The sequence below is a fragment of the Primulina tabacum genome, chromosome 8 (assembly GCF_025594145.1).
Source record: "Primulina tabacum isolate GXHZ01 chromosome 8, ASM2559414v2, whole genome shotgun sequence".
Taxonomy (NCBI): domain Eukaryota; kingdom Viridiplantae; phylum Streptophyta; class Magnoliopsida; order Lamiales; family Gesneriaceae; genus Primulina; species Primulina tabacum.
Window position 1 is genome coordinate 39306828 of NC_134557.1, and position 16477 is coordinate 39323304.

A 16477-nucleotide genomic window follows, 5' to 3' on the forward strand; every position below is an offset into this window, starting at 1 on the left:
TATAGCGCCTAGGCACTTTCTTCTCTGCATTTAGCGCTGCGGCGCTTATAGTTTAGCGCCTAGGCGCGATTATTGCGCAAATTATGTCCAACTGAGTTCTTTCCACACCGCGTTTCAACTTGTACCTACATAAAAACACATAAATCAGTGTCTAATCTTCACATGCCAAATTAAATAAAACAAGAAAACGTAAAAGCAATTATACTACTGAAAATGAAATAAATAAAGTAATAAAAGAAACTGGTTGGGTTGCCTCCCAACAAGCGCTTGGTTTAACGTCATCAGCCCGACTGTCACCAGTCTGTTCAGTTTGGTTCGCTCAACCCAATGATGTTGATATTCCTTACTTCGGTCCCATAGTAAGGCTTAATCCGCTGTCAATTCACCTTGAAAGTTCTTCTATCATTGCACCTTAGCTCGATAGCCCCATGAAGATACACTGTTTCCACAACAATGGCCCTGACCAACGCGACTTCAACTTACCAGGAAACAACTTCAGACGAGAATTGAATAATAGTAGTTGTCCCGGTTTGAGCTCCCTTCGTACAATGATTTTGTCATGCCACTTCTTAGTCTGCTCTTTGTAGATATTGGCATTCTCATATGTGTCATTTCGGAATTCCTCCATTTCATTTAGCTGCAATTATCTGACATCGCCAGATGCTTTCAAGTCAAAGTTCAACTTCTTAACTGCCCAGAATGTTCGGTGCTCCAATTCCAGCGGCAAGTGGCATGCTTTTCCAAATACGAGCCTATAGGGAGACATCACAATAGGTGTTTTGAATGCAGTTTGGTATGCCCATAATGCATCATCCAACTTGAGTGCCCAATCCTTCCGGTTAATGTTGACTGTCTTCTCCAATATTTGTTTAATTTCCCGGTTGGATATTTCAGCTTGTCCATTCGATTGAGGGTGATACGCTAGTGCCACTTTATGCTTCACAATGTATTTAGCCAAAATTGAGTTGAAAATTTTATTGCAAAAATGCGTACCTTCGTCACATATGATGGCTCTCGGTGTTCCGAACCTGGTGAAGATGTTCTTATGCACGAATTTAGCTACAACACGAGCGTCGTTAGTGTTGGTGGCGATTGCTTCCACCCATTTCAAAACATAATCCATAGCTAATAAAATATAAGAGTTACCAAAAGAAGGGGGAAATGATCCCATGAAATCTATGCCTCAAACGTCAAAAAGTTCTACTTCCAAAATATTCGTCAGTGGTAGTTCGTGACGCCTAGAGATGTTTTCTAACCTCTGACATCTATCACATTATTTTACTAAGGTATAACTATCTTTAAACATACTAGGCCAATAGAAACCAGATTGTAATACCTTAGCTGCTGTTCGTGTTGTTTCAAAATGTCCACCATAAGGTGACGAATGACATTGCTCCAGAATTTGGTGTGCTTCGACACCATCCACGCATCTCCTAATAACTTGGTCAGCACATCTCTTATACACAAATGGATCATCCCACAAGAAAAACTTGATATCATGGAAAAATTTCTTTTTCTGGTGATGGCTCAAATCTGGAGGAAGGGTACCACAAGACAAAAAATTTGCAATATCAGGAAACCAAGGAAGTACAGAGTTCAACTCAAAGAGTTGCTCATCCGGAAATGTTTCTTGTATAACACCCTCCTCTTTCTTCTCCTCTAGTTCAAGTCTCGACAAGTGGTCAGCCACTTGATTTTCACATCCTTTCATATCCTTCACTTCAAAGTCAAACTCTTGGAGCAATAAAATCCACCTTATCAAGCGTGGTTTTGCATCCTTCTTGGCAAATAAATATCAAATAGCTACATGGTCAGTGAAAACAATTACCTTTGTGCCAACCAAGTAGGGTCTAAACTTGTCAATAGCAAACACTACTGCAAGCATATCTTTCTCAGTTGTAGTGTAATTTTGTTGGGCATCATCCATGGTTCGACTTGCATAATAGATTGATCTAAAAATTTTATCACGCCTTTGTCCCAACACCACACCCATTGCATAATCACTCGCATCACACATCAACTCGAAGGGCTCCTTCCAACCTGGCACTATCATGATTGGTGCCGTCACCAATGCCTTCTTGATCCTCTCAAATGCCTGCAGGCAATCATCATAAAAAATAAAGGTGGATTCTTTCTCGAGGAAATTACATAAAGGTTTAGTAATCTTAGAAAAATCTTTGATGAATTGTTGCGTGTTTTCTTAATTGCTCGCAAGCGCACGACGTCAAGTTATAGTAAAATGTATTTTTGAGTGCAAGTGTCGATCCCACGAGGAGTGTAAATAAAATATATATCAATGCTTGTAATTATAATAGTCTCGACTTTATCTAGAAAATTCAGAAAGAATGTTTGGTTTATGTAAATGACTTGATTGCAAGAAAGTAATTAAACTAATCACCGAATGGAGAAATATCAATGAGAGAAAATATCTAGAGGAATGATTCCACTAAGTTTCTACAATAATTCTTCCTGGTTGTATTTAAATTCCTATTATTTAATGGCCAAGAACACTTACGTATTTTATTCCCCCTTTCCCAAGTGACGAATAAATTGTACCAATCAAATTTCGATTCAATTATTCCTAATAAAATCTACGTTTAATTGGTAAAGGCAAACAATGTTCTTACCTAAGCCTCGCTAAAGTTATACGCCTTCCGAACGATATAAACATTCAACGATGCGTCTCTAATGATCTATAATCCTAGTCCCTCTCCCGAGTTGTAGAATTAATCAGACTACATACAATTTATGGCCAGTAAATTGCAGTGAAATAATAAATAGAGAACACAATTAAACAAAACGGAATTCAATCATAAAAATATCCACGTCAAATCATCGTATAGACAAAGCTCCGTCAACCTCTAGAATGGAAATTTAGTTCATCACGAAATCCAAGAGAACACAAGACATATTCATAGTTCTAGACATCGCTACACTATAAAATAAAGAAGCGAAGGAAAAGATAACAAATCCGAAGTGTCGTCTCCATCCCCAGATCCGTCGTTCTTCGTATTTGTGATTGTTCTTTGCGCTCCGAATCTTTGTCTCGTGTTTGCTTGTGCGTTTCCTCTACCTAGGCGGCTGTTCTCTCGTGTGTTTCTCCAATGATGGCTAACTCCCGTTTCTGACCTAACTAGCGCATTTTATAATAATCTGGACGCACAGCGCGCGCGGTGGCGCGAGAAGTCGCGCGGTGGCGCGCACCATTCTGTCGTGTGGTTGTTGCTGCGCGCGCGCGGCTGCGCGAGAAGTTGCGCAGTCGCGCGCACCTCTCGGTTCTCCATGTTATATCTGTGCGCGCGGTCGCGCGAGAAGTGGCGCGGTCGCACGCTAGCTTCTGTCGATCTTCTTGCATGTGTGCGCGCGCGGCTGCGCGAGAAGTCGCGCAGTCACGCGTACCCTTCTGGCCGAGAGTGTGCTCATGGCTGTGCATTTCTTGGTCCACTTGGCTTCGTTTATACTTTTTTTCCATTCCTGAAAAGACAATCAAAACAAACAAAAAACGCATAATTCTGTTCGAGACAAGAATAATTCAAAATGGAATTTAATATAAATTAAGTGCAAATCTTGCACTTATCAAACCCCCCAAACTTGAACTTTTGCTAGTCCCGAGCAAAATAGAATAAAAGCTAATAAATAAGGAAAAAATTACGCAAACTACTAAAGTCATGGATATGCGAAAAGTGATATTGACCTCCAACTTATCTACTTTCATGTAATTCACGATTTCCCAAGAGTCACGTGTGTGTGGTATATGTCAATGTTCGTTTACCCCATCGAATGCTCAAATAGAGTTGTCATGCCCATTCGCCTTACAGAATCAAAAAATCTTCAGTTCAGTTCAACTCACACTTCATCAAAATATAAATTTGCATTCGCAGATCACATAGGACTTTATCGGTGATTATTTGGCTCGAAAGATGGTCATCACAAGTATGCCAAAGATGAAATCACAAAATGAGATGCTTGCACGCAAGTGATTAAAGTCTATACTCGTTGACAATGTTTTTCAGGTATCCATAGGCTTGACTTGAACAACTTTTCTCCACTAGTATATTGGATAAATGTGACAAGGTTAATAGGTCTTGTAGGCTTGTAACGTTAGGCTACGGCTCACGGCTACAATAAAGGGTATGGAAATCAAAATTTGAGAGAAATAATCAAATCTTCATCATTTTCACTGTCATTTCATTCACCGTCTCTTTATTGTTTTCTTCCCAATCATATCCTCTATTTTCCAATTTTTTTTCTTTTTCACCACTTTTGATTCGTTCTTTTCATTGTTTTTCTTCCTTTTTTCTTTGCCAACTCCTTTATACACATATAATTTTTCTTTTTTTTTTCAAGGAGCATTTGAATCCTTACAACACCAATGAATTTATTTCTCTCAAAATCAGGTAGGAAAATAAGTGTATAAGCTTCATTTGGTAGTTGCTGTGGGATATAGAATAAATACAAGTGGGGGCTAATTGTGTGTCATTGACACACACCACTTGATTTTTAGTAGGCTCAAAAATGGGACACTAGGGATATTTCATGTTCATTTGGTAGGCTCGAAGGCTCAACGGTTCCAAAGATCGCCTAAATCATTCTTATGTCACATGTTATCCGTATTTCGCCTCGAAAAGTGCTCAAACAAGTTCTAGAGTACCGTCAATCCATTAGTCAACTCATACAAACCAATCACATGTCATTTCAATCAAACAATGATATATGAGATATAGGTGCACAAAGAAAAATCAAGCATCTCAATCAACTCAAGGCTCAATAGGCTAACAATGGATAATAAACAAAGAAAATAGGCCCAAAGATACTGACAAAAAATTGCCTAGATCATCTCTGTGTTTGTAAAAGTGTCAATCAATGTCATGCAAGATTTACCAAGAATCAGATCTCCCTCGTCTATTTAGCATCACAGGCATGCAACTTGTCTCTAAGCAACAATAGTATCAACAAACACGACAGTGCAAAATATTTGTGACTCCTAAGTTATCATGAACACATATACAATTCCGGACCACAATTCAATTTTCATCATCGGCCACACAATGTACTTATCCATGACTCTTTCTAACGACCATAATAAGCAGTAAAGAGAAAACATACGAAAATAAGGACAGAAATAGATCAATTTAACTACTGCACAAGAAGGAAAAAAAAATTCTAACTAGCAAGCAAGCAATTTCGCGCAGTGGCGCGCACCATTCTGCCGTGTGGTTGTTGCTGCGCGCGCGCGGCTGCGCGAGAAGTTGCGCAGTCGCGCGCACCTCTCGGTTCTCCATGTTATATCTGTGCGCGCGGTCGCGCGAGAAGTGGCGCGGTCGCACGCTAGCTTCTGTCGATCTTCTTGCATGTGTGCGCGCGCGGCTGCGCGAGAAGTCGCGCAGTCACGCGTACCCTTCTGGCCGAGAGTGTGCTCATGGCTGTGCATTTCTTGGTCCACTTGGCTTCGTTTATACTTTTTTTCCATTCCTGAAAAGACAATCAAAACAAACTAAAAACACATAATTCTGTTCGAGACAAGAATAATTCAAAATGGAATTTAATATAAATTAAGTGCAAATCTTGCACTTATCAAACCCCCCAAACTTGAACTTTTGCTAGTCCCGAGCAAAATAGAATAAAAGCTAATAAATAAGGAAAAAATTACGCAAACTACTAAAGTCATGGATATGCGAAAAGTGATATTGACCTCCAACTTATCTACTTTCATGTAATTCACGATTTCCCAAGAGTCACGTGTGTGTGGTATATGTCAATGTTCGTTTACCCCATCGAATGCTCAAATAGAGTTGTCATGCCCATTCGCCTTACAGAATCAAAAAATCTTCAGTTCAGTTCAACTCACACTTCATCAAAATATAAATTTGCATTCGCAGATCACATAGGACTTTATCGGTGATTATTTGGCTCGAAAGATGGTCATCACAAGTATGCCAAAGATGAAATCACAAAATGAGATGCTTGCACGCAAGTGATTAAAGTCTATACTCGTTGACAATGTTTTTCAGGTATCCATAGGCTTGACTTGAACAACTTTTCTCCACTAGTATATTGGATAAATGTGACAAGGTTAATAGGTCTTGTAGGCTTGTAACGTTAGGCTACGGCTCACGGCTACAATAAAGGGTATGGAAATCAAAATTTGAGAGAAATAATCAAATCTTCATCATTTTCACTGTCATTTCATTCACCGTCTCTTTATTGTTTTCTTCCCAATCATATCCTCTATTTTCCAATTTTTTTTCTTTTTCACCACTTTTGATTCGTTCTTTTCATTGTTTTTCTTCCTTTTTTCTTTGCCAACTCCTTTATACACATATAATTTTTCTTTTTTTTTTCAAGGAGCATTTGAATCCTTACAACACCAATGAATTTATTTCTCTCAAAATCAGGTAGGAAAATAAGTGTATAAGCTTCATTTGGTAGTTGCTGTGGGATATAGAATAAATACAAGTGGGGGCTAATTGTGTGTCATTGACACACACCACTTGATTTTTAGTAGGCTCAAAAATGGGACACTAGGGATATTTCATGTTCATTTGGTAGGCTCGAAGGCTCAACGGTTCCAAAGATCGCCTAAATCATTCTTATGTCACATGTTATCCGTATTTCGCCTCGAAAAGTGCTCAAACAAGTTCTAGAGTACCGTCAATCCATTAGTCAACTCATACAAACCAATCACATGTCATTTTCAATCAAACAATGATATATGAGATAGGTGCACAAAGAAAAATCAAGCATCTCAATCAACTCAAGGCTCAATAGGCTAACAATGGACAATAAACAAAGAAAACAGGCCCAAAGATACTGACAAAAAATTGCCTAGATCATCTCTGTGTTTGTAAAAGTGTCAATCAATGTCATGCAAGATTTACCAAGAATCAGATCTCCCTCGTCTATTTAGCATCACAGGCATGCAACTTGTCTCTAAGCAACAATAGTATCAACAAACACGACAGTGCAAAATATTTGTGACTCCTAAGTTATCATGAACACATATACAATTCCGGACCACAATTCAATTTTCATCATCGGCCACACAATGTACTTATCCATGACTCTTTCTAACGACCATAATAAGCAGTAAAGAGAAAACATACGAAAATAAGGACAGAAATAGATCAATTTAACTACTGCACAAGAAGGAAAAAAAATTCTAACTAGCAAGCAAGCAATTTCGCCCCCCCTCCCCCTCCCCCCAAACTTAAATTATGCATTGTCCTCAATGTATAGAAATAAAGAACATGACAACACATACCTCGCTCCTGAGTGTCAGAACTCGGGGCTCGAGTCATCGTTCCCGGTATCTTCAGCATCACCGTCCATGGGCTGTGGCGGTGATAGATCTGGTGGTGGGTAAAATTAACAAATAAGGGAGTAAAATAAAATAAAATAATAAAAAAAATGAATGCTAAAAAATAAAAATTGTGGGTTGCCTCCCACGCAAGCGCTTGGTTTAACGTCATCAGCCCGACTATACCAATCATGTTCATGGTGGATCGTATGATATCTTGGAAGCCTTGAGTTCTACGTTTTGACCATCAACCTCCATGGTCAGTTTTCCTTGTCTCAAATCAATGACGGCTCCAGCAGTAGCCAAAAATGGTCGTCCTAAAATAGCACGAACATTCTGACTGTTCCCCATGTCAAGCACCACAAAATCTGCTAGAAGCCTTATTTTATCAATCTTAAGTTCAACATCTTCCACAACACCCAGCGGTGTCCTAACCGATTTATCTGACATCTGCAAGCTTAGTCTTGTGGGCTTTATCCTGCTCAATCCAAGTTTCTTGTAAAGAGAACTTGGCATTATATTCACGCTCGCTCCTGAATCACAGATAGCTTTTTCTACTAAATGACCCCCTATTTCACATGGTACAATAAATTCATCGGGATCTAGCAACTTCTGAGGAAGATTTCTTCGTGTTCCTTCGGTAACTTCACCTTCCACCTGTTCTACAAACTCATTATTAGTGTGTAGGTTCTTGAAATCTTCAATACCTTTTTTCTTTTGAAATTCAGCTTGTAATTGTAAAAATTGCTGGGGGTAGGGAAGTAAAGAAATATCAATGCATTGATTTAAATCATACCTCTCAAATTTCTTACCTCGGGCTCTTTTGGTTGGACTTAGCTTTTCATCCCGAACAGGTGTGGGTTCAACCTCTTTCTCTTCTCTTCCTACCACACCAAACCCTTCATGCTGTATAAAAATGGCATTCACTTCTCTATGATTTGGGTCTGCAGTCTTTTGGACTGCGCCTGACGGTTGAGACGTGAGTTGCTTTGTTATCTGCCCCACTTGCGATTCAAGGATTTTCAAGGTCGCACCAATACTTGCCATGTGGGTCTCTAGTTTGTCAAGCCTAGACTCAGTCCTAGCCATCCTTTTACCAGATTCAGAAACGAATGTCCCAACCAAGTCCTCAAATGATGGCTTCCCTCCCCCATTTGATATATTGAACCCCGGTGGAGGATTCAATACATTCTTATTATTTGCATATGAAAAATTCTCATGATTTCTCAATCCAGGGTGATAAGTATTCGGGGGAGGGTTACCTTGATATCCTCCATAGCCTCCAAAGTTTTTATTGTTAATGTATTGAACTTCTTCAAGAAACCGTGGTTCTTCAACAACAAGCGGTGGTCCCTCAGTGTTTGATGTACTCACTTTATTCATGGTTGCTATCTGTGTAGTCAATGCTGAGACTTGCGCTGTGAGTGATGTGATAGGATCTACGGCATAAACTCCAGTTGTCCTCTTTACTCCTGACCTTTCAGATGGCCATTGGTAGCTATTAATAGTCATCTGCTCAAGCAAATCATAGGCTTGAGAAGGAGACTTGGCAAAGATCGTGCCACCTGCCCCTGCATCCACTGTTGTCCGTGTCTGACCATTCAACCCGTTACAGAATAGCTCAATCTGCACCCAGTCTTCAAAACCATGATTAGGGCACCTCCGCAATAACTCTTTGTACCTTTCCCACGCCTCATAAAGCTGCTCAAAGTCAGTTTGCCTGAAAGTACTGATCTCAATCTTCAATTGCGCAGACTTAGCTGGGGGAAAATATTTAGAAAGAAATTTCGTTGCCAGCTCCTGCCATGTAGTGATACTTCCCAAAGGAAGCGATTGGAGAGAAGCACGAACAGGAGACGAAGATCCAGAGTACGAAGAACGATCACAAATACGAAGAACGACGGATCTGGGGACGGAGACGCCACTTCCAATTTGTTATCTGATTCCTCCATCTTGATTTTCTACTATTTCGATGTCTAAATATTTGAACATGCGTTGTTTTTATTTAGATCTCGTCATGAACTAATTTTCTAATCTAGAGAATGACGTAGCTTTGTTGATACGATGGTCTGACACAGTAGTTTATTTGATTGAATTCCGTTTTTGTTTAATTGTGTTCTCTGTGTTTATTTCACTGCAATTTACTGGCCATAAATTGTGTGTTGTCTGATTTATTCTACAACTCTAGGATTATAGATCATTAGAGACACTTCGTTTAATGTTTATATCATTCGGAAGGCATATAACTTTAGCGAGTCTTATACAAGAACATCGTTTTCATTTATCATTTACACTAATATTCTTATTAGGAATGTTTGGATCGAGGTTTGAATGATACAGTTTATTCGTCACTCGAAAAAGGGGAATAAAATTATCAAGTGTTCTTGGCCTTTAAATAATTGGAATTCATGAACATAAATTTAACTGGGAATTATCGTCGTAGAAATTTATTGAAATCACTTCTCTAGATATTTTCTCTCATTGTTATTTTTCAACTCGGTGATTAGATTATTTAGTTATTTGAATTAGAATTGATTTTAAAAAAACCAAACTTCTATTGATTTTTCTAGATAAAGTCGAGACTATTTTAATTACAAGGACTGATTTACGTTATTATACGCACTTCTCGTGGAATTCGACACTCGTACTCAAAAATACATTTTACTATAACTTGACGTCGTGCGCTTGCGAGCAATCAAGAAAACACGCAATAAGTTTTTGGCGCCATTGTCGGGGAGTGTCAAAATTTGAATTTATATCAGTATTGTTACCAATTAGTCTAGATTTTAATTTAGAGCTTTTATTTTATTTTATATTGATTGAGTTTTTCATTTTTTTCTGCTTGACAGTGAATGCTAAGATCACAAAACCCTGACTCGCTTATTTTTTATCCAGAGATCGAAAGAACTGCAAGAAGATTAAAAAAAGCAAGAAGAGAACAGATACAAGCAATGGCTGAACATAGAGAGAATGACAGACAAAACTTGCCAGAAGCTATACCTATCAGAGATCACTTTCGACCAGTGATCAACAATCATTACTCTGGTATTGCAAGAGGGACCATCAACGCCAATAATTTTGAATTGAAGCCTGCTCTGATCAATATGGTTCAGCAAAACCAGTTTGCTGGAACTGCCACTTCTGATCCTCACGTTCATTTGAGGACATTTGTGGAGATCACGAATACGGTAAAAATTAATAATGTTCCTGATGATATTATTAGATTGCATTTGTTTCCATTTTCTCTCAGGGACCAATCAAGAGGATGGCTTCAGTCGCTTTCTTTGGGGAGCATCACGACATGTCAGGAGTTGGCGACTAAATTTCTGGCAAAATACTTTCACCCTGCAAAGTCTGCACAGTTGAAGATTGAGATTAGCACTTTCAGGCAGACTGATTTTGAACAATTATACGAGGCGTGGGAAAGATACAAGGAGCTGTTGAGAAAGTGTCTGAATCATGGTTTTGAAGACTGGGTGAAAATTGAATTATTCTACAACGGTCTGAATGGGCAAACAAGAGGAACAGTGGATGCAGCAACTGGTGGCACGATCTTTGCTAAATCTCCCGAGCAAGCTTATGACTTGCTTGAACAGATGACGATAAATAGCTACCAGTGGCCGTCTGAAAGGACAGGAGTAAAGAGGACGGCTGGAGTTTATGCTGTGGATCCTATTACGTCAATCACTGCTCAGGTATCCGCATTGACCACTCAAATTGCAACTATGAACAAGGTAAGCACATCAGAGACTGAGAGTCCATCGCTTGTTGCTGAAGAACCAGCTCTTCCCGAAGAAGCACAGTACATCAACAACAGGAACTTTGGTGGCTTCACAGGATATCGAGGTAACCCTCCCCCTAACACTTATCATCCTAGTTTAAGAAATCATGAAAAATTTTCATATGCAAACAATAAGAATGTGTTGAATCCTCCACCGGGGTTCAATACATCAAAAGGGGAAGGAAAGCCTTCGTTTGAGGATTTGGTAGGAACATTTATTGCTGAGTCTGGAAAAAAGATGGCAAGAACCGAGTCTCATCTTGACAATATGGAGACTCACATAGGAAATATGGGTGCCACGATGAAATCTTTGGAGACTCAAATTGGACAGTTGGCCAACGCTTTGAGATATCAGAACAGGGGTCAATTTCCTAGCAACACAGAAGTTAATCCAAAAGAGCAGTGCAAGGCAGTCACGTTGAGGAGTGAAAAAGAATTGGAGGTGCAGAAGTCCACAGAGAAAATGGACAAGAAGAAGACTGTTGAAGAGAGTGAGTTTGAGGATAGAAAAGAAGATAAAACTGAGGAATTCAAGGCTGAAGTTGAAGTTGAACAACCTCCAGTATTTAAGCCGACCCTTCCATACCCTCAGAGGTTCAAAAAGAAGAATTTGGATGATCAATTTGCAAAATTCTTAGAGATTTTTAAGAAGATACACATCAATATACCATTTGCTGATGCTTTGGAGCAAATGCCGAATTATGCAAAATTTATTAAAGATGTGATGTCTAAGAAGAGGAAGTTGCAGGAGTTTGAGACTGTGAAACTGAATGAAGAATGTAACGCCATACTGCAAAAAAAGCTACCACAAAAATTAAAAGATCCATGGAGTTTTACTGTTCCTTGCTTTATTGGTGGTTCTAAATGTAGTAAAGCTTTATGTGATTTGAGAGCGAGTATTAATCCGATGCCACTTTCTATTTCCAAACACTATCACCTTACAGCTTGCTGACAGAAGTCTCACGTATCCACGTGGGATTGTGGAAGATGTACTGGTAAAAGTAGATAAATTTATTTTTTCCTGCTGATTTCGTGATTTTAGATATGGAAGAGGATCATGATACCCCATTAATATTTGGGAGAAAACCTTTTCTGGCGACTGAAAGAGCATTGATAGATGTGCATAAGGGTGAACTCACCTTGAGAGTGGGTGGAGAAGCAGTCTTTTTTAACATCTATCAAGCCATGAAGGGATCAAATGAGGTAAGTACTTGTAAAAGCATCGATGTTATAGACTCATGTATGTCTCTTGGTTGTGCAGGAACCAGAGATCCTTTGGAGCGCTGTTTGATAGGCGCTGCAGGAACTGTTGATGAAGATGATTGGGAAGTGAAAGAGCAACTTGTGGCTCTTGATGGATCAAAGAGAGAGAGAAAATAGGATGCACCGCGTGAGGAATTGGAGGTACATGAGCAAACAAAGGTAATACTTCCTTCCCTTGAGTTGAAGGAACTGCCAAGCCACCTTTGCTATGCATTTTTAGGTGAAAAGTCGACATATCTTGTTTATTGTCATTATTGTTTTTTTAGATGGTTATTCAGGTTATAACCAAATTGGTATAGCGCCAGAAGACCATGAGAAGACCACTTTCACGTGTCCCTATGGCACGTTCGCTTTTAGGAGAATGCCTTTTGGGCTATGCAATGCACATACTACTTTTCAGAGGTGTATGATGGCCATATTTGCAGACATGGTGGAACACATCATGGAAGTCTTCATGGATGATTTCTCGATATTTGGCTTTTCATTTGATCATCGTTTACATAACATTTCCCTCATTTTGCAGAGATGTCAAGAAAAGAACTTAGTTCTTAATTGGGAGAAGTGTCATTTTATGGTCCAAGAGGGTATTGTTCTTGGACATAAAATATCTTCTAAGGGACTAGAGGTAGACAGAGCCAAAGTGGTTGAAATTGAAAAGCTTCCACCACCAAAGAATATCAAAGGGATTAGAAGTTTCTTAGGACACGCTGGGTTTTATCGTAGATTCATGATAAGTGCAAGATTTGCACTTAATTTATATTAAATTCATTTTGAATTATGCTTGTTTCGAACAGAATTATGCGTTTTTGATTTGTTTTCATTGTCTTTTCAGGAATGGAAAAAAAGTATAAACGAAGCCAAGTGGACCAAGAAATGCACAGCCACGAGCACACTCTCGGCCAGAAGGGTATGCGCGACTGCTTTCTGTCTTTTGAAGTAAAGCAGGGTACGGATGAACCGTTACGGGCATATGTCCACAAATTCAACAAAGTGGCTATGGAAGCACCTTTCCGCGCCCCCTAAACCAAGATTATCGCTTTCACACAGGGACTTCAAGAAGGGGACTTATTCTGGTCCTTTGTGAAAAAACTGCCGCTAGAATTTGAAAATATGTTGTCTTGGACAGAAAAATATATCAAATAGAAGTAGCCCAAATATAGAAGATGCCTTAAAGAAAGAAAGAGGGTTGGTCGACTGGGTAAAATCGAAGAACGAGCACAAAAGGAAAACCACTTGGGGGCGATTTTCTCACTATACCCCCTGAAAATTCCAAAGATCATGCAGTGCACCTTTGGGAGGAGGAGAAAATCATGTCCCAACCCCAACTATCCTCTCAAGACCCAAGGTCAACCCTGAAATTTTGTACCTACCACCGAGAATGTTATCATGATACCAGTTAATCAATGTTGTAAATGGCAGGAGGCGATGGCGGGGTGGTCAATGATCGCATACCGCCTCAACGGTGCCTGTTGAATTTTTAATGTAATTTTTTTATAGATAATCATATATAATCATGTAACATAATCACAAATTATCATAATTTTTTATGTAAGCTGTGTAATTAAATAATATTAAACATAAAGAAGATTCATACAATATAATATCATCTAGATAATGTGCAAATAAATATATAAACTCATCATCGGATACTTTAGGAAATGCTTCAATTTGTTCTACAATTCCTGCAATATGATGTTTCATTCTATAAGCTCCTCCTTTAGTAAGACTCTTACACAACTTGCATATGATCCAATCCATTTTCTCTTTATTATACAACACCTCATATTCACAAACAATATCATTAGACTTTGGCTTAAATTTCAACTCCGGTTGTTTATCCTTTTTCGCCATTAATTTTCAACAATAAATCAATAATAATAAGAAAAAAAACAAATTCGATTTTTGAAATCACAAAATCTGAAATATTATAAAAAATTTATGTTAAATAATAAATATACAATGCCTAAACCTAAAGCTTCTTGCTGCTGGCGGTGGCGGCAGCCAGTTTGTGTGATGGGCTTAGTGGTTGATGGTGAGAAGGAGTGAGAACAAAAAGTTAAAGAAAAAATGTGGTGTGACTTAAATAACAAGGATTTTGAGTTTTAAAATTAGTTGACTTTGACTAGGTTTTTAAAATTTGTTGATTACAACTTAAAAATGTTGACTGCCTCACCTGGACCGCCTGCTCGCTGCCAGACTCGCCTACTCGTCGCCCTTGACCGTCGTATAGCTTGGACCGCCTAAAACAAACGCCTCATGCGTAGGCGGGGCGGTCCAATTGAGTAAGAATCATCTCCAGCCAGATCCTATCGAAACTGGTCCATCAGTAAGAAAGCAAAAAGACTCCTGCGTGTACCCAAAAACTCCGTACCTCTACCATCTACAAGAACCTCGAGTTTCCAACACGAGCTGGAAATTCATGACAAGCTTACTATTTCGGGTAAGGCTCGGGAGGAGAAGGGTCGGAGAAAATACCCTACTCTAGGTGTAATTAAGATGATCTCAGATGGATCTATTGATAATGATTCCAACCGAGCTCGAAAATCATGTAGTCGACGAGAAAGGTTGGGGTGGATAGCTCAAGGAGGAAAGACGAACCATCCATCAGTTTTGGCCCTCTGAATTTGCAAGTCGTCAATCTACCTCATAATGATGTCTTGGTCATCTAGGCAAAAATGCAAATTATGATACCATCCGGCTGTTCGTGGATTCAGGCAACTCAGTTAATGTGATATTCCAAGAAGCCCTGAACCAGATGAACTTGAAGGTTATAGTTTGGAACCAGTAGAGATCGTTTTTTTTTTTGTTTCGCTGGTCATATGGTGTATCCAAGGGCAGAGATTGTGCTTCCTTTAACGGTCGGTGCCGAGGATTTAAGAAAATCGGTCATGACCACCTTCATTTTGGTCAACATGCCCTCTTCATACAACGTTATCCTGAGAAGGCCGGCCATGAATGCCCTGAGGGACGTGGCCTCCACTTATAATCAGAAGATTAAGTCCCAAATAAAGGGCAAGGTCTGAGAGGTCTGGAGAAATCAGCCTTCCTCTCACAAGTGTTATGTTGAAACTGTCTGGGTAGAAAAGAAGAGAGAAAGAACGGATGTGTATGAAAAAAATAGGGGGAGAAAGAAAGGTGCACTCGATTGAGGAAGTGCAAGCAGCAATGGAAGAAGAACATGAGGAAGTGATCTTAGTTCACGGTCAACCTGGGAAAGTCACCAAAGTGGCACGGGACCTTGAGCCTTTTATCCGGACCCAGTTATTGGTTTGTCTACAGCATAATGCCGACATCTTTGCGTGGTCCAGTTCTGAGTTAATCGGGATCCCAGTCCATATAGTTGAGCATAAACTAAACACCCTTCCGGGTTCCCGACCTGTGATAAAAAAGAGAGGAGACTTTGGACCCGAAAAAAGACATGGTGATAGCGGAGCAGGTACAGGAGCTGTTAAAAGCCGGGCAATTCCGGGAAATTCAATTCTCCACTTGACTGTAAAATGTGGTCCTAGTCCAAAAAACCATAGGGAAATGGAGAATGTGTATGGATTTCAGATATTTGAACAAAACATGTCCTAAGGACTACTATCCCTTGCCCTGAATTGATCAATTGGTGGACTCCACATCGGGATATGAATTATTGTGTTTTATCCAAGATGATCAAAAGATAAGGTCATTTTCACAACCTCAGGTTGTACATTTTATTATACCATTATGCTATTCGGTTAAAGAATGCAGGGGGTCACTTATCAGCATCTAATGGATAAGATTTTTGAGAAGCATTCTGGGATGGACTTCGAAATGTACGCGGATGATATTCTTATTAAATCTAAGGAGAAATCTTGTTTTATCTCAGATCTCGAAGAAATCTTCTCAACTCTCAAAAAGTATTGGGTCAAACTAAACTCACTCAAATGCACATTTGGGGTCAAGAATGGCAAGTTTCTAGGCTTCATGGTCACCGAGAGAGGAATTGAGGTTAATCCGGAAAAAATTGAAGGCCATCTTGGAGATGACTTCCCCTAAAACTGTTAAAGAAGCGCAGAAGCTCACAAGCAAGATCGCTGCCCTGTTGGGAAAAATCATGACCAACCGGACATCTATGAGAGATTGATCAAATGAACAATAGAGTTCAGGGA

At 39.4% G+C, this 16477-nt stretch overlaps 2 protein-coding genes and 1 long non-coding RNA gene across 3 annotated transcripts; 2 read left to right on the top strand and 1 right to left on the bottom strand.

The window, feature by feature from the left end:
* Positions 1 to 2602: 2602 nt before the first annotated feature.
* LOC142552539 (uncharacterized) lies at positions 2603 to 6104 on the top strand. The gene is made up of 2 exons (XR_012821833.1): positions 2603 to 3173; positions 5180 to 6104. It is a non-coding gene; the product is annotated as an uncharacterized LOC142552539 (long non-coding RNA).
* Positions 6105 to 7492: 1388 nt separating this feature from the next.
* On the bottom strand, positions 7493 to 9249 carry LOC142554769 (uncharacterized). The gene is made up of 4 exons (XM_075665448.1): positions 9190 to 9249; positions 8560 to 9097; positions 8110 to 8181; positions 7493 to 8025 (listed from the first exon to the last, which is right to left on the bottom strand). The coding sequence occupies exons 1-4, from the start codon at positions 9247 to 9249 to the stop codon at positions 7493 to 7495; spliced, it is 1203 nt and encodes a 400-aa protein (XP_075521563.1).
* Positions 9250 to 10248: 999 nt separating this feature from the next.
* LOC142554770 (uncharacterized) lies at positions 10249 to 12458 on the top strand. The gene is made up of 6 exons (XM_075665449.1): positions 10249 to 10485; positions 10606 to 11143; positions 11255 to 11319; positions 11434 to 11640; positions 11767 to 11974; positions 12121 to 12458. Exons 1-6 carry the CDS (start codon positions 10249 to 10251, stop codon positions 12456 to 12458), a joined length of 1593 nt encoding a protein of 530 aa, XP_075521564.1.
* The last annotated feature ends 4019 nt before the right edge of the window (positions 12459 to 16477 follow it).

Coding starts and splice junctions, on each gene's coding strand:
- LOC142554769 (XM_075665448.1), bottom strand. CDS start 9,249: ATGGAGGAATCAGATAACAAATTGGAAGTGGCGTCTCCGTCCCCAGAT. Junction 9,098..9,189: donor CCCCAGATCCGTCGTTCTTC/GTATTTGTGATC, acceptor ACTACATGGCAG/GAGCTGGCAACGAAATTTCT. Junction 8,026..8,109: donor TCCAACCAAAAGAGCCCGAG/GTAAGAAATTTG, acceptor TACAATTACAAG/CTGAATTTCAAAAGAAAAAA.
- LOC142554770 (XM_075665449.1), top strand. CDS start 10,249: ATGGCTGAACATAGAGAGAATGACAGACAAAACTTGCCAGAAGCTATA. Junction 11,144..11,254: donor TGGCTTCACAGGATATCGAG/GTAACCCTCCCC, acceptor ATACATCAAAAG/GGGAAGGAAAGCCTTCGTTT. Junction 11,641..11,766: donor TTGAAGTTGAACAACCTCCA/GTATTTAAGCCG, acceptor GATGCTTTGGAG/CAAATGCCGAATTATGCAAA.